The 25,826-nt window shown below is 45.6% G+C and overlaps 1 protein-coding gene across 3 annotated transcripts in view; it reads right to left on the reverse strand.

Moving 5' to 3' along the window:
- Positions 1-25,826, reverse strand: part of dnah6 (dynein, axonemal, heavy chain 6) — a 1,317,984-nt gene that overhangs the window by 406,123 nt on the left and 886,035 nt on the right. For all 3 annotated transcript variants that reach the window (XM_085993638.1, XM_085993630.1, XM_085993647.1), the window contains 5 exons: positions 20,200-20,346; positions 11,387-11,460; positions 6,942-7,096; positions 2,849-3,080; positions 63-215 (listed from right to left, as the gene is read on the reverse strand). In XM_085993638.1, the coding sequence (XP_085849764.1) occupies positions 63-215; positions 2,849-3,080; positions 6,942-7,096; positions 11,387-11,460; positions 20,200-20,346 (761 nt within the window). The remainder of the gene's footprint in view (positions 1-62; positions 216-2,848; positions 3,081-6,941; positions 7,097-11,386; positions 11,461-20,199; positions 20,347-25,826) is intronic.

Consider the following 25,826-nt stretch of genomic DNA (forward strand, 5'->3'; position numbering starts at 1 on the left):
CTACCAAATAATATGCATAGACTAAAATGGCTGTATCCACATCAGTGCTCTTGAAATCTTACTTCATCTCTGTTTCCTTCTGGTATTCCAGCATCTTTAGCTTTTGGACGTGTAGCGGCAAGAACTTGCTCAAGTTCATCTTTCTCAAACAGATTTGGAACCTCTCCTGAGTTGAGGATGTTATTGATATCTTCTAGAAACTCCTCTGCTACTATCTGTTAAAAAACAATAACATGTTAGCACAATCTCATGTGTGTTGGTAATTACACCAGCCAGACCATCATGGACAGGAAATACACTTAACAGTTGGCACAGCACACATCATTCTAGAAAACTATGCCCACAGTGTTTGAGTCTCGGGTCTGTCACATGTAAAAAAAAATGTACTAGTGCTCATTGGCAATGGCCATGTCTCACTTGTGATAATATCACATTCTAGCCAGAAGTGTGCCACCCGTCATATTAGAAAAGGTAGATGCACTCAAGGCAGGAGCACACGTGGGGACCATTTTAACCACGAGTGGAGGCCAGATGACTCTTGCTCACAAAAACCTAGAAAGACCAGTCCTCGCAAAATCTGCAAGTTTACATTGTGATTGGAGCTGGGTGTGCAAGACCCATGCATTGATAATGGCTCCAAACGCATCCCTCTAAGGGCATTTTCTTAATTCTAGGCTACCAAGTCTGGTTGGGAAGGCTGATAAAAATTAAGCAATTAGAAATCATAAGTTAAAGAAATAATTGCATTTATATAGCACCTTTCACAACCACCAGACGTCCCAAAGCGCTTTACATACTTTTTGAAATGTAGTCACAGTTGTAATGTAGGAAACATGGTACCACCGGTTGTCCCTTACATTGAGATATACATAATTCCCTTTAACTTACCTTTAAATGTATCTGTTACTGCACTCAGGCTTCATTCCTGTACTCTGCGTGATGACGTCATGACGTCAGAGCTCGGAACCCTCTGGCAGTAGAGCTCGGAACCTGCTAGCAGTTGAGCTCGGTACCTGCTAGCAGTTGAGCTCGGAACCTGCTAGCAGTTGAGCTCGGAAACTTCTAGTTAGTCCTCGTGGCGTCCCCACTGGGGAAAGACCTACACCACGGTGCTCCTACAATCAGCCATCTTACCTGCTACCTTACCTGTTGTATTTAACCTGTTCCTGTAAATAAACAACTTATTTATAGTTCTTCGAAGTCGAACTCGATTATTTAGTTGCGATGCACACGAATCGCTACAGTAGCCAATTTGCGCACAGCAAGCTCCCACAAACAGCAATGTATTCATGACCAGATAAACTGTTTTAGATGTTGATTGAGGGATAAATATTGGCTAGGACACCAGGGAAAGCTCCCCTGCTCTTCTTCGAAATAATGCCACAGGATCTTTTATATCCACCCGAGAGAGCGGATGGGGCCTCAGTTTAGCTTCACATCCGAAAGACAGCATCTCCAACAGTGCAGTACCCCCTCAGTGTCAGACTATAATAATAATAATCAACTTTATTGTCATTGTTAGTGCACAAGTGCAGTACAACGAAATGTAGGCTTGCGGCTCCCGAGAGTGTACATTTAGATTAAGACATTTAAACATTCAACATTCATTTGGCTTGTAATACATTAACATAAACATAATAAAGTGCATTGTGCTTAAGTCTCTGGAGTGGGACTAGAATCCACAACCTTCTGACTTAGCGGCAAGAGTGCTACCAACTGAGCCACAGCTGACACAAGGGAAGTTGAGGAGAAACAATGAGTAATTCTTCTGCCCCTCTGAAAAAATAAAATGGACTATAATACTTTTTGCACTGTTTTATTCTGTTTAGAGTACGAGGAGCATCTATTGCCCATCTACCTCAAAATCCTAGATGAGGTACAAGTACTCCTTTAGAAGAAATCTTTACTCTGAATTTGGATGATCAGCCATGATCTCACTAAATGGCGGAACAGGCTCGAGGGGCTGAATGGCCTACTCCTGCTCCTATCATCTATGTTTCTATGTCCTCACTGGTACCTGGAAAGAACCTGTCAGTCTGCAGCAGATCATTGCACAAAACAGGTGACAGATGCCTTATCTGCTACAGCAAGCAACATCACTGTCCCCTTGGATAACAGGAAACAAGAAGACAGAGCCCTAGGTTTCCATCAAATAATAGGATTTCAAAAGTCCAGGCTGTCACTGCTGTGCTGCAGATGTCTTTGAAACTGCCACTCGCTTCAAGACTGAATGCATGCTTTCAGTACATGAGCAGCCCACACATACGGGCTGTGGAATTCTCCACACTAGCCACCATATCGTGGAAGCTGCTAGGTGCATTCCAATGACTCCAATGATCTCTCGTGCTCCAAAAGCATCAGGATCCCTGGGCTCAGCAGATGTGAATGGAGGTGAGCTCATTCTCCAGCCAGCAGTAGTATCATGTACTGAACTCGCTATTAAAGTATATAAGGTCGGAATGCCAGGGTGGGTCACAAAGATTTTACGCTGAAATATACAATCACAAACTCTCCTTGCCCCATTCAAACACAAAATATCTGTTTTCTTCCATTAGACCCTTATTATTGACGATTTAAGTAACAAACTGAAATATTTAAGTATCACTGTTAAAAATGTAATGTTGAAAAATTGATAAAAACATCTGAGATACACTATAATTTTTAACAAAAACAAAAAAAGGTTTAATATTTACAAAAACTGACATCTAATTTATTTTCTTCTCTTACCAGCAGAACTTTTCAGATTGATTAATACTGTGAACAAGGCTAAGGACAGAGATTTTTTATAACATTGTCTAAGTTTCACCAGTTGAGAGAAACAAAGTTACTGCTTTTTCAAAAGCCATACCTGTGTGTCAGTAAAGAGAAAGACCGTATCTTTGTCCTCGATCCCAGCCAATTTATAAAGTTTCCGCAGGTCCTCGTGGAACGATTCATAGTTATAACCACGGCTGAGTTCAATTTGAAAGCACTTGTAGTTACATATGTGGGCAGCCAGTCGTGTGAGGGACTGTTTGCCCGTACCTCCAACACCCACAAGAAGTGCATTTCCTCGTTCTTGGCGAATCATGCGGGCAATTCTGCAAGATCATTATAGAATCATCTTAGATAGCATTATTTTCAACAACTAATTTCATCAAAATACCATGCTGATAGTTGAAACACCTGTAGTAAGTTGCTTTCACAACCTCCAATCCTTAATATAGTACATGCAGTTTTCCATTGTTACGCATTCTTATCCTCAGTCTCTGTAATTTTTTCAGTTGTCTCTGTGTGTTAATCCCCAAGAACCATTTCAAAGTTGTTATGCACACGCACTTATTTACAATATTCTAACTTTAACTTAGTCCTCTTGTTTCAGGAGTCTTTTCTTCAGTATCTCCCAATATGCAATGCAGCATCCCATGGCACATGTGCAAATGGGGAAAACCAGAGTTAATAGAAGAGAGACCCCCCTGCTCTCCCCCGCACCCAGCCCTGACCCCAATCTCCCTCCCTGATCCGTGACCCCGTGACTCTTGGACACCCCCATCTCTGGACCCTTGGCTCCGTGACTCCCAGCAGTCATGATCACGAGCTCCAGGCTCACTCACCTAAGGGCCACTGCAATGCTAGCAGTGGCCCGATCTTTCGCCACTCTTTACCGGCAGGCTGTTAAACCTTGCCTGCTCAATTATGGTGTGGCTCATGGCCCAATAGCTGGGGAGCCTCGAGCCTTACCATCCTGGCGCAGGAAGTGCAACCTGCTTCCCCCGCGTGCACAAAATTAGGCGCGCGCAAACTTCTGGGCCTTGGTATTTTCTATAAACATACCAGTAACTAAACATGTCAATGTTGTGTTATCCAACAATAAGCCCTTGTCTTCTTCTGAACTAATTTCGATAGCACTCTACATACGAAAAAAATATTCCAGCTTAATCTCATTTAAAACATCAATTATTTTCCAGTTGCCATAACTTATTGTTGGTGAATTGTCAATTACACAGATCAGCCACATCTAATTGAATGGTGGAACAGGTTTGAGGGGTTGAATGGCCTAGTCCTGTTCCTATGTTTCTATGTAAGCATAACACATCATCTATGTGGGGTGAGCGCTCGGAGCTGCGGGCGGTGGGACATCGGAGGGTCGTAGATTTCGGGGCTGGGGTGGGTGCCAGGAGCGGCAGCGATTGGGAGTGTCCTTTAATGTGGGCTCCTCATGGCTCGGTATTCAGATAAATTACTTACCTTCTTTGTTGCAGCGTTTCGTAGAACTGGTTTCCGAGTGGTGGCGGGTGCTGCTTCAGGGTAAACCAATGTTGGAGTGGGGATTTCAAGCAAGCATTAGTCCCCTTACTTGCATATGTGAAGAGTCTAATGCCCAACATTTTGAGGTCTTAAGTGTCCGCGCAGAACCCAAGAAAGGGCACGGTACAATGCAACTTAAAGAAAGACTTGCATTTCTAGGATGAAATGTCTTAACTGCACACAATGGTACCACTAACTGAATTAATGCATAGACTAGGTATTTAAATCATTGTATGAACAGGATTGCACTCTCTGTGAACCATTGTTATATACCTGTAAAATTTCAATCAAACAATTTAGGTAGAATCATAGAATTATAGAATGGCTACAGCACGGAAGAAGGCCATTTGGCCCGTCGAGCCCGTACCAGACCAGTCAGGTAGTGATCAGTCAAGCGGAATTTTGGCAAAGGATATACAGGGTGGATTTTTGGAGACTTTGCTCCTGGCACAGAGTTTCACTCAACAGAAACTGAATAGCTTCAGCCTTGTTCCTTAATTCTAACCAAATAGATTTGGTCTTTGAATCCTCAAGGACATCATTCCTTTCCAGTGCTGTAACAGTCTCTTTGACCAATACTGCCATCTTCCCTATCTTTTCTGAATACACTGTAGCCAGGAATATTAATTTCCCATTCCTCACTTTGTTTGAGCCAGGTCTCGGTTATTGCCACGATATCATAATCCCATGTGGCTACTTGTGTCTGCAGCTCACCAACCTTATTTGCCATGCCCCAGGCATATACGCACATGTACTCTAAACCCACCTGCCCCTATACCTCCCCTCTTCCCACTGTCCAGGGCCCCAAACACCCCTTCCAGGTGAAACAGCGATTTACTTGTACTTCTTGCAATCTGGTATACTGTATTCGCTGCTCACGATGCGGTCTCCTCTACACTGGGGAGACCAAACACAGATTGGGTGACCGCTTTGCGGAACATCTCCGTTCAGTCCGTAAGGGTGACCCCGAGCTTCCGGTCGCCTGTCATTTTAATTCACTGCTCCATTCCCACTCAGACCTCACCGTCCTTGGCCTCTTGCATTGTTCCACGGAAGCTCAACGTAGACTCGAGGAACAGCGCCTCATCTTCCGATTAGGCACTTTGCAGCCTTCCGGACTCAATATCGAGTTCAACAATTTCAGATCATAACCTCGGCCACTATTACATTTTTACTTATATTTTTTTCCACCCCTTTGTTTTGGATCTTCCATTCCCCAACCCTTTCCTTTCCTTTTTTTTTCTCTCTCCCACACGGCAGCTGTCTCCCATCCTGCCAGTACACTTCACACCTAATCTTGCTGTCTTTTGTCTCCACTGTCCTATTACCATCTCGTCTGGTTTTGAATACCTCTTAATGTCTCTTTTACTTCTTTTACTTATTTTGTTCTATCGCAGCCCTGCCTTCTATCTATTTTATTTCCTTTCCAGTTTGAAAAAGGGTTAGACCCGAAACGTCACTCTAATTTCTCTCCACGGATGTTGCCTGGCCTGCTGAGTTTTTCCAGCATTTTCTGTTGTTATTTCGGATTTCCAGCATCTGCAGTATTTTGCTATCGTACTCTAAACCCATCTTAGTCTGCCTCGCATTTCACCCCCGTCTGATCCCTCCTATTTCTGTCTTTATTGTAATACTGTTTGTTTCTCTCAGTCCTCTGCGCACCTTGCATCTCCTCTCTAATGCTTCATCCTGGTGCCCCTACTGAACCATACTGATCTAGAAAACAATCCTGATGCATTCTAAAATGCCTTCTATGCTTTGAAAACATATATTACTAAGGCATACTAAGGGAATCAAAGGATATGAGGATAGGACAGGAACATGGAGTTGAGGTAGAAGGTCAGTCATGATCTTATTAAATGGTGGAGCAGGCTCAAGGGACCGTATGACCTACTCATGGCTCCTATTTCTTATGTTTTTATTACCTTAATTTCAGTCTGTTTTCACAGAATCACAGAATCACAGAAAACCCACAGTGCAGATAGAGGCCATTTCGGCCCATCGAGCCTGCACCGACACATATCCCACCCGATCCCCGTAACCCCTACACCAACACATATCCCACCCTATCCCCGTAACCCCACGTATTTAATCCCCCTAACACTAAGGGTCAATTTATCATAGCCAATCAACCTAACCCGCACATCTTTGGACTGTGGGAGGAAACCGGAGCACCCGGAGAAAACCCACGCAAACACGAGGAGAATGTGCAAACTCCACACAGACAGTCGCCCGAGGCCGGATTCGAACCCGGGTCCCTGGCGCTGTGAGGCAACAGTGCTAACCACGATGCCACCGTGCTGCCGAGTTAGTTAAAATCACCCAATATTATTATCCTGCTGCACCTAGCAAATGACTATCTGGCAGGATTCCTGGGACAGCCCAGGATGCCCCCAGTGCACCTGCAAACTGCTACTGGGACAAATGTGGGGCAGGCAGAGGAAGCATTCACCCCCTGCTGTATTGGAACTTGCCACAACTGTGTTAATGGAGCAGCAATCCAGCAGCGGATTCTACTCCACTCTAGATTTCAGTGCCTCTGCCTGTACTATCCCTGAATTCTGCTCGTGGGGAGGTGGAATTTATACATGGTATGTGTGCTTATTTATATATATAAAACAAAGAACTGGTTAATGCTAAATAAAATACAGTACCTAGAAACGTGTTCAATGGCATCTTGAAAGAAAACCAGTCTCATCTCTTTGGAACTTGTCATATTATAGTCATCCATGTAGTCCCATAGAATAGATTTTACTTTCTCATAATTGTTTAGATCTTCATAAAGCCGGTCTGCTTTCTCCGCTCCAATCTGAAAAGAATAATTGTGAACTTTATTGTATACATTATGCATCTATTGAATAACATTCCCTGGAGTGATTATATGTGGAATACCAGCTTCATCGACTTGACTACATGCATAATAATGGGAATGTAGCAGTATTAATAGAGAACAGATATCTGGTACTGATTATGTAGGGAATAATGAATATCTGGAATAATAGCGTAGACAACAAAAAATACCTAGCAGTGACATTACAGAGAATAAAGAATAGGCATGAATAGAGGATAGAGCAGATGAATGCATGGCTGGAGAGATGGTGCAGGAGGGAGGACTTTAGATTCCTGAGGCATTGGGACCATTTCTGGGGGAGGTGGGACCTGTACAAGCCGGACGGGTTGAACCTCAACACGACCGGGACCAATATCCTCGCAGCGGGATTTGCTAGTGCTGTTGGGTAGGGTTTAAACTAGCTTGGCAGGGGGTTGGGAACCTGAGAATAGATTCAGAAGGGAGAGAAGCAAAGCTGGAAATGGAAGGCAGAAAATAAGTAAGCGAGTTTGGAAGACAGAGGAAACAAAGGCTAGAAAATAGACAACAAGGGAATTTGGCAGTGCAAAATGGTATATACTTCAACACTAGAAGTCTAGGGAATAAAGCAGATGAGCTGACAGGCACAGATAGACACGTGGAAGTATGGTATAACAGCTAGTACTGAGACATGTTTGAAAGAAGGGCAGGAATGGCAGCTCAACATACTGTATTTGGTTACAGGGTTTTCAGACGAGATAGAGAGGAGGATAAAAAAGGAGGGGGGTCGCAATATTGATTAAAGAATCAATTACAGTTGTGAGAAGGGAGGATATCTTAGAAGGATCATCAAATGAGGCCATAAGGGTTGAACTGAAAAACAAAAAAGGGGCAATCACACTGCTGGGAGTATACTATAGACCCCCAAACAGTCAGAGGGAGATAGAAGAGCATATGTAGGCAAATTTCTGAGACGTGCAAAAATAGGGCAGTAATGGTAGGGGATTTCAACTTCTCTAATATTAACTGGGATAAAATTAGTGTGAAAGGTATAGAGGCAACAGAATTCTTAAAATGCATTCAGGAGAACGTTTTTAGCCAGTACATAGCAAGCCCAACAAGAGAGGGGGCGGTTCTGGACCTAGTTTTAGGAAATGAAGCTGGGTAGGTGGAAAGGGTATCAGTGGGAGCGCATATTGGTGGTAGTGATCATAATTCAGTTATATATAGGATAGTTATGGAAAGGACAAGGACAGACCAGGAATAAAAGTTCTCAATTGGGGAAAAGCTAATTTTACTAAGCTGAGAAGTGATTTAGCCAAAGTGGACTGGAGACAGAAACTTGAAGGTAAATCAGTGTCGGAGCAGTGGGAGGCATTCAAGGAGGAGATAGTGGGGGTTCAGAGCAAGTATGTTCCCTGGAAGAAAAAGGGTGGGACTAACAAATCTAGAGCTCCCTGGATGTCAAAGGGCATACAGGGTAGGATAAAGGAAAAAAGGGAAGCTTATGACAGATACCGAGGACTCAATACTGCAGAAAGCCGAGAGGAGTATAGAAAGTGCAGGGGTGAAATTAAAAAGGAAATTAGGAAAGCAAAGAGAGAGCATGAAAAAATATTGGCAGGTAAAATCAAGGAAAACCCAAAGGTGTTTTGTAAATACATTAAGAACAAGAGGATAACTAAAGTAAGAGTAGGGCATATTAGGGACCATAAAGGTAACCTGTGTGTGGAAGCGGAAGACATGGGTATGGTTCTTAATGAATACATTGCGTCTGTTTTCACAAAAGAGAGGGACAATACAGACATTTCAATCAGGGAGGAGGGGTGTGAAATATTAGATGAAATAAACATAGCGAAAGAGGAAGTATTAAGGGGTTTAGCATCTTTGAAAGTGAATATATCCCCAGGCCCGGATGAAATGTATCTCAGGGTTAAGAGAAGTAAGAGAGGAAATAGCAGAGGCTCTGACCATCATTTTCCAATCCTCTCTGGCTACAGGTGTGGTGCCAGAGGATTGCTAACATGATACCGTTGTTTAAAAAGGGAGAAAGGGATAGACCGAGTAATTACAGGCCAGTCAGCCTAACCTCGGTGGTGGGAATATTATTAGAAAAAATTCTGAGGGACAGGATAAATCTTCATTTAGAAAGACATGGATTAATCAAGGAAAGTCAGCATGGATTTGTTAAGGGAAGGTGATGTCTGACTAACTTGATTGAATTTTTTGAGGAGGTAACAAGGAGAGTCAATGAAGGTAGTGCTTTTGATGTAGTCTATATGGATTTTAGCAAGGCCTTTGATAAGGTACCGCATGGCAGACTGGGCACAAAAGTAAAAGCCCATGGGATCCAAGGCAAAGTGGCAAGTTGGATCCAAAATTGGCTCAGAGGCAGGAAACAAAGGGTCATGGTCGAAGGGTGTTTTTGTGACTGGAAGGCTGTTTCCAGTGGGGTTCCGCAGGGCTCAGTACTGGGTCTTTTGCTTTTTGTGGTATATATCAATGATTTGGACTTGAATGTAGGAAGTATAATTAAGAAGTTTGCAGATGATACAAAAATTGACTGTGTGGTTGATAATGAAGAAGAAAGCTACAGACTGCGGGAAGGTATCAATGGGCTGGTCAGGTGGGCAGAACAGTGGCAAATGGAATTCAATCTGGAGAAGTGCGGGGTAATGCATTTGGGGAGGGCTAACAAGGCAAGAGAATAAACTATAAATGGTAGGACACTGAGAAGTGCAGAAGATCAGAGGGACCTTGGAGTGCAGGTCCACAGGTCCCTGAAGGTAGCAGGACAGGTAGATAAGGTGGTTAAGAGGGCATACGGGATACTTGCCTTTATTAGCTGAGGCATAGAATATAAGAGCAGGGATGTTCTGCTTGAACTGTATAAAATACTAGTTAGGCCGCAGCTAGAATACTGCATGCAGTTCTGGTCACTACATTACAGGAAGGATGTGATTGCACTAGAGAGGGTGCAGAGGAGATTTACGAGGAGGTTACCTGAGCTGGGGAATTTTAGCTATGAGGAAAGATTGGATAGGCTGGGGTTGTTTTCTTTGGAACAGAGGAGACCTAATTGAGGTGTATAAAATTACGAGGGGCCTAGATAGAGTGGATTGGAAGGACCTATTTCCCTTAGCAGAAGGGTCAATAACCAGGGAGCATAGATTTAAAGTAATTGGTGGGAGGTTTAGAGGGGATTTGAGGAGAAATCTTTTCACCCAGAGGGTGGTGGGGGTCTGGAACTCACTGCCTGAAAGGGTGGTAGAGGCAGAAACCCTCATCACATTTAAAAAGTACTTGGATATGCACTTGAAGTGCTGTAACTTACAAGGCTACGGACCAAGTGCTAGAAAATGGAATTAGGGTGGATAGCTCTTTGTCGTCCGCCATGGACAAGATGGGCCGAATGGCCTCCTTCTGTGCTGTAAATTTCTATGATTCTATGAATGTTTCCAAGTTAATAATCAAATCAACTAGTTCAAAGGACATATCAACTACACAAGATTAACTGTCTTTTGAACCTAAGAATAGATCCTGGCCTTGAGATTGCTTCTTGCTGTTAGTTCGTGCTTGAACTATAAATTGTTTGTTTTATTATTTGTGGGATTTTTATTCAGTTGTAGCAATTTTTTGCACAACCATCTGTCAGTGTGATCAATATCTTTTATATATGATATATTTGTTAAAGCCAAATTGTGTTTAACTAACTTGATTGAGTTCTTTGATGAAGTAACAGAGAGGGTTGGTTTACTAGAACGGCCCAGGGATGAGGATCTTCAGTTATGTGGAGAGATTGAAGAAGCTGTGGTCATTCTCCTTAGAACAGAGAAGGTTAAGAGGAGATTTGATAGAGGTGTTCAAAATCATGAATGGTTTTGATAGAGTAAATAAGGAGAAACCGTTTCCAGTGGCAGAAAGATCGGCAACCAGAGGACACAGATTTAAGGTAACTGGCAAAAGAACCAGAGGCGACACGAGGAAACATTTTTTTTCCAACACCAAGTTGTTGTGTTCTGGAATGCACTGCCTGAAAGGGTGGTGGAAGCAGATTCAATAATAACATCCAAAAGAGAAATGAATAATACTTGAAGGGAAAACCTTTACAGGACTATGGGAAAGAGCAGGGGAGTGCGATTAATTGGATAGCTCTACCAAAGAGCCAACACAGGCACGATCGAGCGAATTGCATCCTTCTGTGCTGTATCATCCTCTGATTCTATGATAATGAACTTATGATTCCAGTAAGGTGTATTTCACAAAAGTAAATGAGAACTATCTTTTCACCTTCAAGAAATCTCCAAAAATAATTGGTTTGGTAAGAAAATAACTTGGCTCCAGCTGGACTGAAAAGTGTTTGTCTTTAAAAGAAAGGAAAAATATTATTAACAAGATGAAAATACAATAAATACAAATAAATGATATCCTGTATCAATGGAAAAATAACTTTGTACTGTGCAATTCTTTCAAAGTAAATGTATTACCATTGAACCACATTTCATCATATCAGGAACTAGGGGGGAGAAATTCGGTATCGCCCCGTTTGGGGCGCTAGTATTGTCGGTGCGCAAAGTTTAGCGCCAGGCGCAATTTATCGCCACCTCGAGCGATATTGGGTAGCTGCGCCCCTGAAAGTGATTGCGGCGTTAAATCAGGCGCTGCACGATTGTCTTAAGGCGCTAACCCGGCGGCGCGATGCAATTTCTCCGCGGGCGGGCGCAGCGCAGGTGCTGTCAATTATCGATTTCACCCAGACACGCTGGCGCCGGCCAGCTCTTAAAGCGGCAGATTGATTATCATCTGCAGCTGCACCCTGCGCCTCGTAGGCCTCAAACTCGGCGGTAACCTACCTGTGACGTCGACAACTGCATCAATATGGAGAGGGCCAGGGAGAGAGCGCAGCGCTTCAGCGAGGGGGCATTGGATGCTCTGGTTGGTGCGGTGGAGCGCAGGCGATCTGTGCTCTACCCAGAGAATGGCAGGAGGCCTCAACACAGTGACTATCGCAGAGCTTGGAGGGAGGTTTCCCACAGAGTCACCTCCAGCAGCATGGTTCTCAGGACTCCTGTGCAATGCAGGAAGAAGTTCAATGACCTCACTCGGGTCGTCAAGGTGAGTGCCTTTTTCAGAATCATCTTCATCCCTCCATCTGCACCTCACTTTATGGCCAGAGGGTGTGCAAAGCCCCAATGGCCAGCTGTCATCCAGCACCCATGGCCCTTTCTGGAAACACACACGCACATTCAGCTCTGTGCATAATGTAAGGGCTAATCGACCATGGGAGGCATGTCATGCCAGATCAGGGCTGCATAATGTAAGGACTAATCAACCATGGGAGGCATGTCATACCAGATCAGGGCTGCAGGTTTCATCACACCCCGTCCTTTCTCTTGCAGGCCAAGCTGGCGAATAATAGAAGGCAACAGCATCGGACCGGAGGAGGCCGGCCTCACCTGCAGACCCTTACAGACCTGGAGGTGCGAGTCCACCGGATTGTGGCAAGCTGGATGATTGGCCCCGTCGCCTCTGGAGATGCCGACCCCATTGTGGACAGCAATGGTAAGGTCATCACCTTTTTGACCTCTCTCCTTCCACTTGTTCCCCACACCAGCATGCTTTTTCACTCTCGAGCCAACTCAGAGCATTGCAGCACTCATGCATCCCTTGCTGCCACCCTGTCCTTTCGCTAAAGCCACTCTTGAACCTCCCTGCTTTCAGATGCTGCATCACCAGCTCGGGAGGCAGGCCCTCAAGCTGCCAGTGCGAGTGACTCTGGAGGCAACGAGGAGGAGGAAGCCGGACCATCCGTACCACCCTCAGGCGAGCCAGCCCATGTCCAGGCTGGGGAGACGCCTTCCTTGGAGGGGAGCGGGGAGGAATGGTCTGAGGAGGATGCAGCTCCAGGACCCAGCGGCCTGTAGCAACGCGAGGGGGGTAGGGAAGCTCGGGGGCCGTCTCCCCGGAGGGCGAGTCGGGCTGCGAGTGCTGCTGCACAGAGCGCAGAAAAGGTGCGTGCCCTCGCAGAAATGAGCGCCCAGGCTGGGCTGAGGCACACTGAGCTCATGGCTGCAGTGGCAAGGATGTCCGACTCTATTGAGACACTGGCAAGGATTCTCCAGGACTTCGGCGAAGCACTGGCACCTGCCACGCAAGTGCTGAGTGCTGCCACGCAGTCAGTGGCTGGTCTCATCGCAGACGCAGATTGAGGCCACGCGAGCACTGACTGCTGCCACCCTCGCTGGATCGGGCAGGATTCCCCGGGGCCCACAGCAGGCCCGCAATCTGTGCACCAGCTGATTGCTGCGCATGCTGCGGTGCTGCCCCGTCAGAGTGCCAGTGTGTCGGCGAACCAGGGAGCTGCTGTCTGCTCTCAGGATGACAGCATTCCTGATGCCACCACTGGCACTTCTCCACTGCAGCTGCCACCACCTGTAGGACAGACTGCTTCCGCCCATGCAGAGTTGGAGCAGTCAGCAGCCGGGCCCTCCAGGCCCAGAGCTGGTCCAGGCCGTCCCTCAAGGGCATCTGTGATCTCAGTTTCAGACAGTCAGCAGGCCTCCCCCAGCCTTGCGGCAGCCACTGGGGTCCCATTACAGAGGAGCTGCAGGGCGGGAAGGGGGCAATTCCACAAGGGAAGCAGATCACCATCGAGGGGCAAAAAGTAGAAGGTGCTGCTAAATTATGTTATTTCTTTCATTCAAGGCCGAGGATGCTGGTCTGAATGTTGGTTATGTTTTGCACATTGTCTCCAGGGTGTGAGAGATAGATATGTTTTGGACAGTCTCCAGGGTGTGAGAGTCAGTTATGTGGCAGTCTGTTTCCATTGCTTTGTCATGCGGGAAGGATACACATTTTGTTAAATAAAGAAGTTTATTTATTCACAATGTCCATGTCTGTTCTTTGCATAAATTTTTGCCTTGACCGGCTTAGGGGTAGCAGAACGGTTCCATTCATGTTCTTGGAATGGCAGAAAGCATTCCCTGAGAGGGGCCTAGACGCGACTTGCTTAAAGCCTCTGACGGACGGTCCTTGCAGTTTGTGCTTCCCTCCCGCCTGGAAAGTGGGCATTGATAGCGAGTATCAGCTGTCGGTGGTCACAGACCAGCTGCACATTCAAAGAACAGAACCCCTTTCGGTTGCGGAAATCCTCCACATTCTCTAGAGGTGCCCGCAAAGCCACATGCGTGCAGTCAATGGCGCCCTGCACCATGGGGAAGCCCGCTATCCTTGCGAAGCCCTCTGTGCGCTCTCGCTGCTTGTCCGGGGTCATTGGGAAGGAGATGTACTGCCGTCTCCTTTTAAAGAGGGCATTAGTCACTTGACGGATGCAGCAATGCACCGCGAACTGTGAGATGTTGGCAATGTCCCCAGTAGCGGCCTGAAAGGAGCCACTGGCATAGAAGTTTAGAGCCACAGTGGTCCTCACAGCCACCGACAGAGATGTCCTGCACCTTAGTTGAGGCTGCAGATCTGGCTGAAGCAGGTGGCAGAGCTCAGTGACCACCTCCTTACTGAAGCGCAGCCTTCGGAAACACTGCTCCTCCGACATGTTGATATACGAAAACTGTTGGTGGAAAACCCTGGCAGCGTAAGGTCTCGTGTGCCGACGTCTGTAGGCCCTCCTCCGTCTGGCCATGCCTGCCACTCTATCCCTGCGTCTCTGTGCCCTGTCAATATGATTGAGAAGGACGACGTTCCCATCCAATGCAGCTCCCATAGTAAGTGCCGGTTGAGAAGCTTACCAACTGCAAAGTTATGTTCAGAAGGCTAAAGTTCCTCAGCCAGCGCTGGCTCACTGCAGAAATGGCTCTCTGTTTGTCTCTGAGCAACTCTCTCTCTCTCTCAAAGAAGGTGAGGTCCAAAAATGGCTACCACTAATAATCCAGGAAGAGTCCCCTTTAAATAGCGCCCCCCCCCAAGCCTGACAGCGACTGGGAAACGCTCCAGGTAACCTGTCCTTGTTAGCGCCAGGCGGAACGGAGGGGGGCGCCACTGAATTTCTGGTCCGGGGCGCCCCAAGGGCGTTGCACACTGAAATGACGTCATGATCTGCGGGCGCAACGGTTTAGCGCCAGCGCTAAATGTCCGCTCAATTTGAGAAGAGGCACAGGGTTCGCTGCGCCCGGGCGTTAGTTGGTTAGTGCCCCACTTCTCGACCTCTTTAGGCGCTAATGGGTGGCGCAACCAACCGAATTTTTCCCCCTAGCTGTTTGAGGGTTTTAGTGCAACAGACAAGTCAGTTACAATAAACTTTCAGCTCAAATTAAAATTACATTCTTTTACAGAGTTTCTTCACCCAAATACAAAGAAAGTTTGGCTTCTTTGTTTGTTCCGATTGTGAACTCATCTTAAATGAACTGCCTATTTTGCAAATAAAATGTAACCCTGGGACTATTTCCTTTAGTCGAATTGGAATGAATGAGGGAAATTTTAACCTAACCTGTAAGGCGAGACTGGGAGAGTTCGGGTTGGACGCCCATTTTACACGCCATTAAAATTGGGCGGGGTATAAAACGGGTTGACCCAAACCAGTCTCCTAGCCGCTAGGCAGCTTAGGTTACAATGTGAAGGAAAAAGCGATATAACCTATTCAGAAAAATACACCATTCTATGAAAGAATTCTGGCCTTATTAAAACATGACAAACCGGGTCTGGAAATCTAGAAACCGAACGATGAAAAAGCTGTGATAGCATTCTGGCTATTGAGATAAGTTGTTGACACTGAATTAATAACCTTATTGAAACAGAAGGTTAAAGGCTCCTGAAGTCTGAACCTTTGGGAACAAGACAATAGTTGCCCGGTACAAGGTGTTCTAATTTACACCTCGTAAAGGAGCACATAAAAGTAACAAACATCTGCCTTCATAAAAATGATACCAAGTAAAACGCACCTGCTGATTACACCATTTTTTATGATAAATTTAGAACACCTAGGGAAGAGACATGGTTCTGTAGTGCTACCAGCTGAGGTGATTAAGAACTGCAGGGGTCAGCAGAAAAATGACTAGAGATAATTAGCTTACATCAGCAGAAAACCTTAAAAGAAATACTACTGGAAAAGGGTATAAATATTGAACTCTCAAATGGGATAATAGACTTGCTTAAAGGAGCAAAGCAATTCTCGGCTTCAGAGCTAGCTCTGTAAGTCTACAACTCTTTGTACCTCGGGGATCAAGGTACTGTATTTGATTTTGGTGGATATCCTGAATAAACTTTAAGAACTGTAAAACTGTTGCGAAGTTAAGATTTGAGAGTAAGGATCTCTGATAAGATTGTAAAGCTTTCTCTTTTTGTAACTGTTAATGTTGCGATTGACTCACCAACTGTAAATTATATGTTGGTTCTTTAATAAATCTATATATTTTCAGAATTGTCTCACATAAGACTTCTGTATCTAACTCGCAAACTCAATCTCTGTACACTCTTTGGTGAGGAGTTGCAGAATTCTGGGGGAGTTTTCCAGACCCTCATAATATCCGGAATGTTACAGTCTAGCTAAGCTTATTAAAAGTGCTATCTGGAGGACGGTAACATTTTCAGGTTGTTCCTTTCCTTTAGAGAGAGATAGTCTGGACCTTTAGACCCAATTAAGCGTCTTTAGGATTCGGCTACCTCAAACTTTAGTTGAAAGTGAACATCTGAGGAATACGCTTGATCTGGGGTTGCCCTAAAGGGGCTAGGACTAGTAATTATCCTTTCAACAATCACCATGAACATTTGTAAAAGTGGAATTCAGAATTGCAGCCGGAGCCTCCAGTCATAAAGCACATTATCTTGCTTTATACAACAGAAATTAAAAGCTCTTTGACTTCACATATTGGTTTCTATTGATCTGTAAATCTTGTAACACTGATCCTTAATTACTAAAGAATTACAGATTAATGTAGATTGTTAGTATTGATGGCATCATAAGAACAAAAGAAAATAAGAATTAGGAGCAGGAGTAGGCCATATGGCCCTTCGAGCCTGCTCCGTCATCAATAAGATCATGACTGATCTTCTACCTTAACTCCACTTACCCGCTGAATCCCCATATCCCTTGATTCCAAAAATATCTACAGGTAGACTATCCTTTATCTGCACTTCCGAAAACCAAAAACCTCTAAAAACCTAAAGTTTTTTCATGGAGCGTAAGTCGTGCGCACAACATGACCCGAGTGGCACCAAATATGACAGGAGTGGTCCGGGAGCTCTGCCTTTCCCTGTGAGCAGGGCAGAGGGTCACAGAGTTCCCTCCTGGGTAGGAGATTGCAGGCCGAGCCGGGCAGTGTGAAGGAGGTACCTGGAAAGTGAACCCAACAATACAGCGGCCCGTCCGATAGCTGCAGCGGCCCGTCTGATAGTCTTTTCTTCGCCCCCCCCGACCTGATTTGTGGGCCAGTTTAGTGTAGGAGTCAGCGATATCCGGCTTTCCCACAACTGGCGGCGGCAGTCGAGCCCCAGACCCCCGCTAAGTCAAGGAATTCAGATACGGAGCAGGGGGAGCTGGAAACCTTGATCTAACGGCAGAAATCAGCAGCCGTTTTGTTAGGATTTTTTTCTTCCCCTAGCATTTTTTTAAACAGTCAGGCTGTGGAAAGAGTCTCTGTAGCTTAGCAACAGCTTCAGAGATGCTTCCAAGGCAGGGCCCGAGTGTTTACAAGCTGTTGCTAAGCAACAGTGTTTGTTGTCAAAACCTTCTGAAATCCGAAAAATTCCAAAAACCGAAACACAGCTGGTCCCAAGGTTTTCGGATAAAGGATAGTCTACCTGTATTGAATGTACTCAACGACTCAACATCCACAGCCCTTTCAGGTAGAGAATACCAAAGATTCAAAACCTGAGAAATTCCTCCTCATCTCAGTCTTAAATGGCCGACCTCTTATCCTGAGACTATGTCCCCTTGTTCTAGACTCTCCAAGCCAGAGGAAGCAGCCTCTCAGCATATACCCTGTCAATCCCCCTCAGAATGTTATAGGGGAAAAATTCGGTTGCGCCACCTTTGGGGCGCTAACTTTGCCAGGGTGCTACTTTTAGTGCCCCAGTGCCATAAATTGAGTGGTAGCGCCCCAAGCAGCAGACGTGGTGCTTCTGGAAGCATTCCCCTCCTTCCTGGGGCGCTACCATTCAATATCACGGCAGCACGTAGCGCTGCTGTATTACAGGCCTCTTTCCCCAATTAAAGGGGAGGGGCCAGTGCAGCACGCACCTGGGCCCTGCTGGACCACTGGGGAGCGGGATGCCAGGAAAACAGCCCGGCACTCAAGAAGAGTGCCGGGCTGACTGATCGCGGCCAGCACGAGGAAGCGCAAGGGGGCAGGTGCTGACAGGCAGTCCAAAAAAAAAGGCCCCCCAGCACCTGCCCTTGAATTTGCGCAGCCACGGCTCCAAAAACACCACCCTGACGCTGTCGGACATATCGTCCGGCGATAGGTCAGGGGACACAACTGAGGTTTGCGGCTGGGGCACAAGCGGGGCGCTGCGCACGACAATGACGTTATCACCGGAGATGCAGCACGCGGGGCACTACTGTCTACTACTGTCTACCACTGCCACTAACCTCCCGCTGAATTTCCCGCTAACAGGAGGTGCAAAGCAACGCAATTTTTCCCCCTATGTTTCAATGAGAGCACTTCTCATTCTTCTAAACTCCAGAATCTACTCAATCTCTCATCATAGGAGAACCCTCTAATCCCAGGGATCAATCTATTAAACCTTTGTTGCACCACCTCTAAGGCATGTATGTCCTTTCTCAGATAAGGACATACCTGTACAGCTATAGTAAGACTTCCTTATTCTTGTACTCCAACCCACTTGCAATAAAGGCCAACATGCCATTTGCTTTCCTAATTGCTTGCTGTACCAGCAGGCTAACTTTCTCTGTTTCTTGTACGAGGACACCTAAATCTCTCTGAACACCAACATTTAATAGTTTCTCTCCATTTAAAAAATACTGTTTTTCTATTCTTCCGACCAATGTGAATAACTTCACATTTCCCACATTATACTCCATCTGCCCGCTCACTTCACCTGTCTATATCCCTTTGCAGGCTCTTTGTGTCCTCCTCACAGCTTACTTTCCCACCAAGCTTTGTATCGTGTGTGAGACTAGTGGTGCAGTTGGTAAGTGACGGCTTTTGAAGAGGCATTCACTGACCTTGACCAGTGGTCTGAGGTCATGAAGCTTCTTTCGGCACTGGAACCAGGTGCTGGCAGTGCTGGCCTCGGTGATGTAGTCCCACATCCTTCTTTCTGGAGGGCCTCCTGACCCCTGTGGGTAGAGGACCTCTCTTGCAGTGTTGACTACCTGCACTAAGCTGGAGTTCTGCATGCGAGACCCTGGGTGCCCCTTCCATGGCTTGCTGAGCCCTTTGTGTTAGTGCTGAGGCAGTTTTCCCTGTTTTTCAGGTTAGGAAGGTAATTCAGCTTTAAGAGCTGAAGAACCTCATTTGGAACTTCTTTCTTGTGGTAATGTTTTTTGAAAGGCAATAAATGCTGAAAACTGCATTTTGCTTAGTTCTGAATGCATTGCCCCTTTAATTCATAGCCCTTTTAATTACCCACAATTTCTTGCGAACTCCACAGCCTCGCTCCCAGAGGCTATAGGAAGCTGCAACACTCCTGACAGGAACTTCAGGTCGGATGCCTCCGCTAACGCCACCAGGAGGGCGTTATATGGTAAGTTAGCGCTGCGCTACAAATTTCCAGCCCCCGCGCCAATTTTTGCCTGGTAGCGCTGCGGCCATTTTCAACAGCCATAAACTGAGGCCATGGTGACATCGGTAGGTTTCTGTCGATGTCCAATTTCTAGGCCTAGACGTCAATGCTAAATCCTAATCAAGCTTTCCGATATGTATGTACTAGGAAAAGAGCTACAAGATTTGTCTTTGACTAATATCAATTATCTATTAGGAATTTGAATATATTTTACATAATTTAGCATTCAATCTATTTTACAAAGCTAATGTTGAAATTGCGATCTGTACATTAAGGAGAGTAACATCTATTCTACACACTAAAAGTTACAAAATAAACTCCACAATATGGCTAAACTTTAGGACTGTTGTGTAACAGATAATCTGTGAGTGCCTTGAAGCAATGGATATGTTAGAATTCCTTACTGGCCATTTCACACAACATGTTATTGAAGTAAAGTTTGTCTTCACTGTTGATTAGACGATCATGGAAGACTCGTTGACATTCATGGCAAAAAAGCCTAAAGATTTGTTCATCAGTTCTTACTGTACCAGGATTACACTGAAGAATGCCTGAAAGGAGAAAAAAGAAACATTTAAAAGAAAAAAAAAATCAAATGCCAGAAATCTGCAACTGGAGTTTAAAAGGGAAAGATAGGCTAGTGTGTCATCTGTGACCTAATATATTACATCTATGATGCAAGAAGTAGTTTGGGTGTTAGACTGTTACATATATATTTATATAAGGAAAACTTAATTAGAATGATAGCATCTTAATCTTTTGATGGGACAATGTTTCTTTCAGTTCTTCAAAAGGCACAGTAAATTCCTGGGGCCTCCCTCTGACCTCAGCTAGAATTTCCACATCTCCTCCATTGTTAACTGTCTATAAGAAGCATCCTTTTTCATAAGAACATTAAAAAATAGGAGCAGGAGTAGGTCATTTGGCCCTTCAAGCTTGCTCAGTAAGATCATGGCCGATCTTCTACCTCAACTCCACCTTCCCATACTAACCCCATATCCCTTGGTTCCCTTAATATACAAAAATCTATTGATCTCTGTCTTGAATATACTCAATGACTGAGCATCCACAGCCCTCTGGGGTAGAAAATTCAAAAGACTCATAAACCCTTTGAGTGAAGAAGTTTCTCCTCCTCTCAGTTCTAAATGGCCGACCCCTTATTCTGAGACTGTGACCCCGTGTTCTAGACCTCCCAGCCAGGGGAAACATCCTCCCTGCATCTACCTTGTCAAGCCCCTTAAGAATTTTATACGTTTCAATGAGATCACCTCTCATTCTTCTAAACTCTAGGGAATATAGGCCTAGTCTACTCAATCTCTCCTCATAGTACAATCCCCCCATCCCAGGAATCAGTCTGTTGAACCTATGTTGCATTCCCTCTAAGGCAAATATATCCTTTGTGATAAAAATGATAACTTCCGGGAAGTTATGTCATCACTTCCTGTGAACTGTGAACTATGAACTGTGTACATACCTCACTTCCTGTCATGTCACTTCCTGTTGGACTGGTATAAATACTGGTCTGTTCAGTATTGTAAGAGGCTTCTACCAGAGGCATGGTAAAGACCTCTCTTGTGTATATAGTGTGTTTATAAGTTACTTAAAGCTTACTTTAAAGTTACTTGATGGTAAGTCTCCTTTTTCTTACATCAATTTAAGTAACTTAAATTTACACTGACAAATACTAGACCTTCAGACAAACTCGGAAGTTAAGGATCCAGGGAACCACCCATCATGGAGAAAATCCTTAGACCTATTCGTCTGGACTTGGACCCGAATACACCAGCAGCTGGCAGGGTATGGAAGCATTGGTATCGTACTTTTGAGAATTTTCTGGATGAATGTAAAGCGGATGCTCCTGCTAAATTGAAGATACTTGTCAATTATGTGACCCCAAAAGTGTTCGAATATGTTGATGACTGGGATAATTACGAAGAGGTGATTCGGGCACTTAAGAAACTGTATGCGAAGACCCCAAATGAGGTCTATGCTAGACATCTACTGGCCACAGCCCGACAAGGGCCAGGGGAATCAATTGACGAATTCCTGCAAGAACTTCGCAGGCTCAGCGTAGATTGTAACTTTCAGGCAGCCTCAGCTGAGCTGTACCGCCAAGAAATGATTCGTGATGCTTTCATCTGCGGGATTGCCTCTCCATTTATACGCCAGCGTCTACTAGAAAGTAAAACACTTGAGCTACAAAAAGCTTTTGACCTAGCTTGTTCACTGGATTTGGCAAAGAGAAATGCAGACCTCTATCAGCTGCCCAGATCTCGATCTGCTGCTGTAGCTGCAACCAGGCAATTCAAGCGGTCTCAGGTGAAACCTATCATGGGGGAATCTAATTCTGATAATTCTGATGAAGAAGAGGAGGACGACCCCACTTTAGCAGCCTCTTGGCAATCTAGGAAGGAATGCTTCTTTTGTGGAGATGCTTTTCACCCTAGGAAAACCTGCCCTGCTCGCAATGCAATCTGCAGTTATTGCGGGAAAAAAGGACACTTTGCTAAAGTTTGCCTATCAAGGGCCTCTACGAGGGCCAATCCAGCTAAGGCCTACCGAACTGCCCCAATTAGGGCCTATCAAGATGCTCCAGCTAGGACCTATCAAGCTTCCTCTCGAGCTCTCTCCCGAAGAAGCACACCGAGAGTTTTAGCCACTCTCTGTGCAACGACACCAATTACAGCTGCTTGCCCACAGAACCTGTCTCATGCAGCCACAAAAATTTCAATTAAAGGGCATACCTTAGATGCCTTAATTGACTCAGGAAGTACTGATAGTTTCATTAAGGAACAGATTGTTGCGAAATTGAAACTACATGTCTTCCCATCGGACCAGGCAATTGCGATGGCCCAGTCATCACTTAATACCAGAATCTCCGGCTTTTGTGTTGTTGATATGACACTTCATGGTCGTATGTATCCCTCCACCTGACTTTCGGTGCTCAAGGACTTATGTAGTGATCTCCTCTTAGGGCTGGACTTCCAAAAACAGCATAAGAAACTCACCATTGAGTTTGGTGGATCCAAACCCGGACTTACTATTTCTAATATACCATCTAAATTACCATTTTGTGCATTATCAGCAGCTTCACTTGATGAACCCTCATTATTTGCCAGTATTCCGCCTCAATGCCAACCGATAATAACGAAATCGCGGCGCTTTAATCAGGAAGACCAATCTTTTATTGCGGCTGAAATCTCTCGACTTCTAGCAGAGGATATCATTGAACCATGTTCGTCGCCCTGGCGGGCTCAAGTCGTCATTGTCAAGAACCCTCTAAAACCTCACAAACAGCGACTATGCATCGATTATTCGCAAACCATCAATCAATATACCGACTTGGACGCCTACCCATTGCCACGCATTGATGATATGGTTAATAAACTGGCCGAATACAAAGTGTTCTCAACTTACGATTTAAAAAGTGCCTATCATCAGTTACCCTTGAAGGTCTCAGATAAGCAGTACACAGCCTTTGAGGCCAATGGACGGCTGTACCAATTTCGTCGCCTCCCATTCGGGGTTACTAATGGAGTGGCTGTCTTTCAACGGGCAATGGATGGCCTGGTTAAGCAGGAAAACCTAAGGGACACTTTTCCCTATCTTGATAACATTACCATTGCAGGTCACGATCAACAGGAACACGACTCCAACCTCCAAAAATTTCGGGATGCCCTCCATCGCCGTAATTTGACCCTGAATAAATCCAAATCTGTTGAGTCGCAACCGACCATCAACATCCTTGGCTACTGCGTAGGCAATGGTATCATTAAGCCAGACCCAGAAAGACTTCGCCCGCTCCAAGAGCTCCCGTCACCTAAGAATCCGGCTTCTTTACGTCGGGCTCTCGGTCTGTTTGCATACTACGCTAAATGGATTCCTCATTTTTCGGACAAAATCCAACCCTTGCTACATGCTAGATCATTTCCACTGGGAACAGCGGCTGTTGCAGCCTTTAACCTTCTCAAAAAACAGTTGGAGAAAGCGGCTCTTCACTCCATTGATGAGAATCTCCCTTTCGTGGTTGAATGTGATGCCTCGGAGGTGGCGATCTCGGCTACTCTGAATCAGGAAGGTCGTCCTGTAGCATTTATGTCCAGGACCTTACAAGGTGCCGAGCTACATTATCCTCCGGTTGAGAAAGAAGCCACAGCCATCATAGAGGCAGTACGGAAGTGGAACCATTTTCTAGCTCGCCAGCACTTTACATTGATCACAGACCAACGAACAGTCGCCTTCATGCTCGATAATCGAAAACGAACCAAAATTAAGAATAATAAAATACAACTTTGGAGGATGGAACTGGCCTCTTTTGGTTATACCATTCTCTATCGGCCTGGCAAGGAGAATGTGGCCCCGGACACCCTCACACGGGCATTCTGCTCCACTATGTCATCCTCCACTCTCATGGATGTCCACAATGGTTTGTGTCATCCTGGCGTTACGCGCATGCTACATTTCGTACGATCACGGAATCTCCCTTTTTCCACTGGAGATGTAAAGAAAATATGCTCAGAATGCCGGCTTTGTGCGGAATTAAAACCTCAGTTCTTCCGCCCCTCAGATGGTATACTCATACATGCAACCCAACCGATGCAACGACTTAGCATCGATTTTAAGGGCCCAGTGCCCTCTTCAACTCGGAACACATATTTGCTCACCATGATCGACGAATATTCACGTTTTCCGTTTGCCTTCCCCTGCTCCAATATGCTGGCGTCCACAGTAATCTGCTGCCGAATATTCACGTTTTCCGTTTGCCTTCCCCTGCTCCAATATGCTGGCGTCCACAGTAATCTGCTGCCTTGAGCAGGTATTTTCTCTCTGTGGCATGCCGGCTTATATTCACTCAGATCGGGGTCCATCCTTTATGTCAAGGGAACTCAAGGACTACCTCTCAGAACGGGGAATTGCTACAAGCAAAACAACACCATACCATCCCATCGGAAATGTGCAGGTAGAGAGGTATAACGGTATCATCTGGAATTCCGTACGTCTCGCTTTAAGATCTCGGGGCCTACCAGACCAGCAATGGGAAACAGTGCTTCCGGATGCATTGCACTCTATACGGTCCCTGCTTTCTACAGCCACAAATACTACACCTCATGAGCGGTTCTTTGGATTCCAGCGTCGCTCATCTCATGGGACATCACTCCCGTCATGGCTAACTACTCCTGGACCTGTATTACTCCGAAGATACGTTCGGACGTCTAAAAATGACCCTCTTGTAGACGAGGTCGAACTAACCGATGCCAACCCCACCTATGCAAACATACGATATTCCGACGGCCGAGAATCTACCGTATCATTACGGAATCTGGCTCCCTGCCCACCAGGACCTAGTGGGACATCGGGTGATGGCATTTCACCAGGAAACTCTTGGGACCTATCGGGTACCCCTCTCCAGGATCCTGATCGGACACCAACTAGCTTGGTGCCGGTAGAACCCCGTGCTCAAGGTTGCGACCCTCCCAGTACCACGCATGAAGGTACTGATCCGCCACAGACCAGCTCTGCACCTCCCTCTGAACAGAGGCAGTCCGACTTTGAACCTATTGGGGCTCGTACTCGAAGCCATGATCTCCCCGACCCTTCACAGGGCAATCCAGGCCACACAGACTCTGACCAATGGCCAACCGCATGTAAGCGGACCAGCGACCCTCTACGACGGGAATCCAAACGGGTGCGACTCTTCCTTGTTCGGCGGCTGCAGACCAAAAGGTAGACCACAGCCTCCTAATCCTGCAGGAGGGAAGAATGTGATAAAAATAATAACTTCCGGGAAGTTATGTCATCACTTCCTGTGAACTGTGAACTATGAACTGTGTACATACCTCACTTCCTGTCATGTCACTTCCTGTTGGACTGGTATAAATACTGGTCTGTTCAGTATTGTGAGAGGCTTCTACCAGAGGCATGGTAAAGACCTCTCTTGTGTATATAGTGTGTTTATAAGTTACTTAAAGCTTACTTTAAAGTTACTTGATGGTAAGTCTCCTTTTTCTTACATCATCCTTCCTAGGTAAGG

The sequence above is a fragment of the Somniosus microcephalus genome, chromosome 1, assembly GCF_052327205.1.
Source record: "Somniosus microcephalus isolate GS21.2 chromosome 1, FLI_Smic_1.0, whole genome shotgun sequence".
Lineage (NCBI taxonomy): Eukaryota > Metazoa > Chordata > Chondrichthyes > Squaliformes > Somniosidae > Somniosus > Somniosus microcephalus.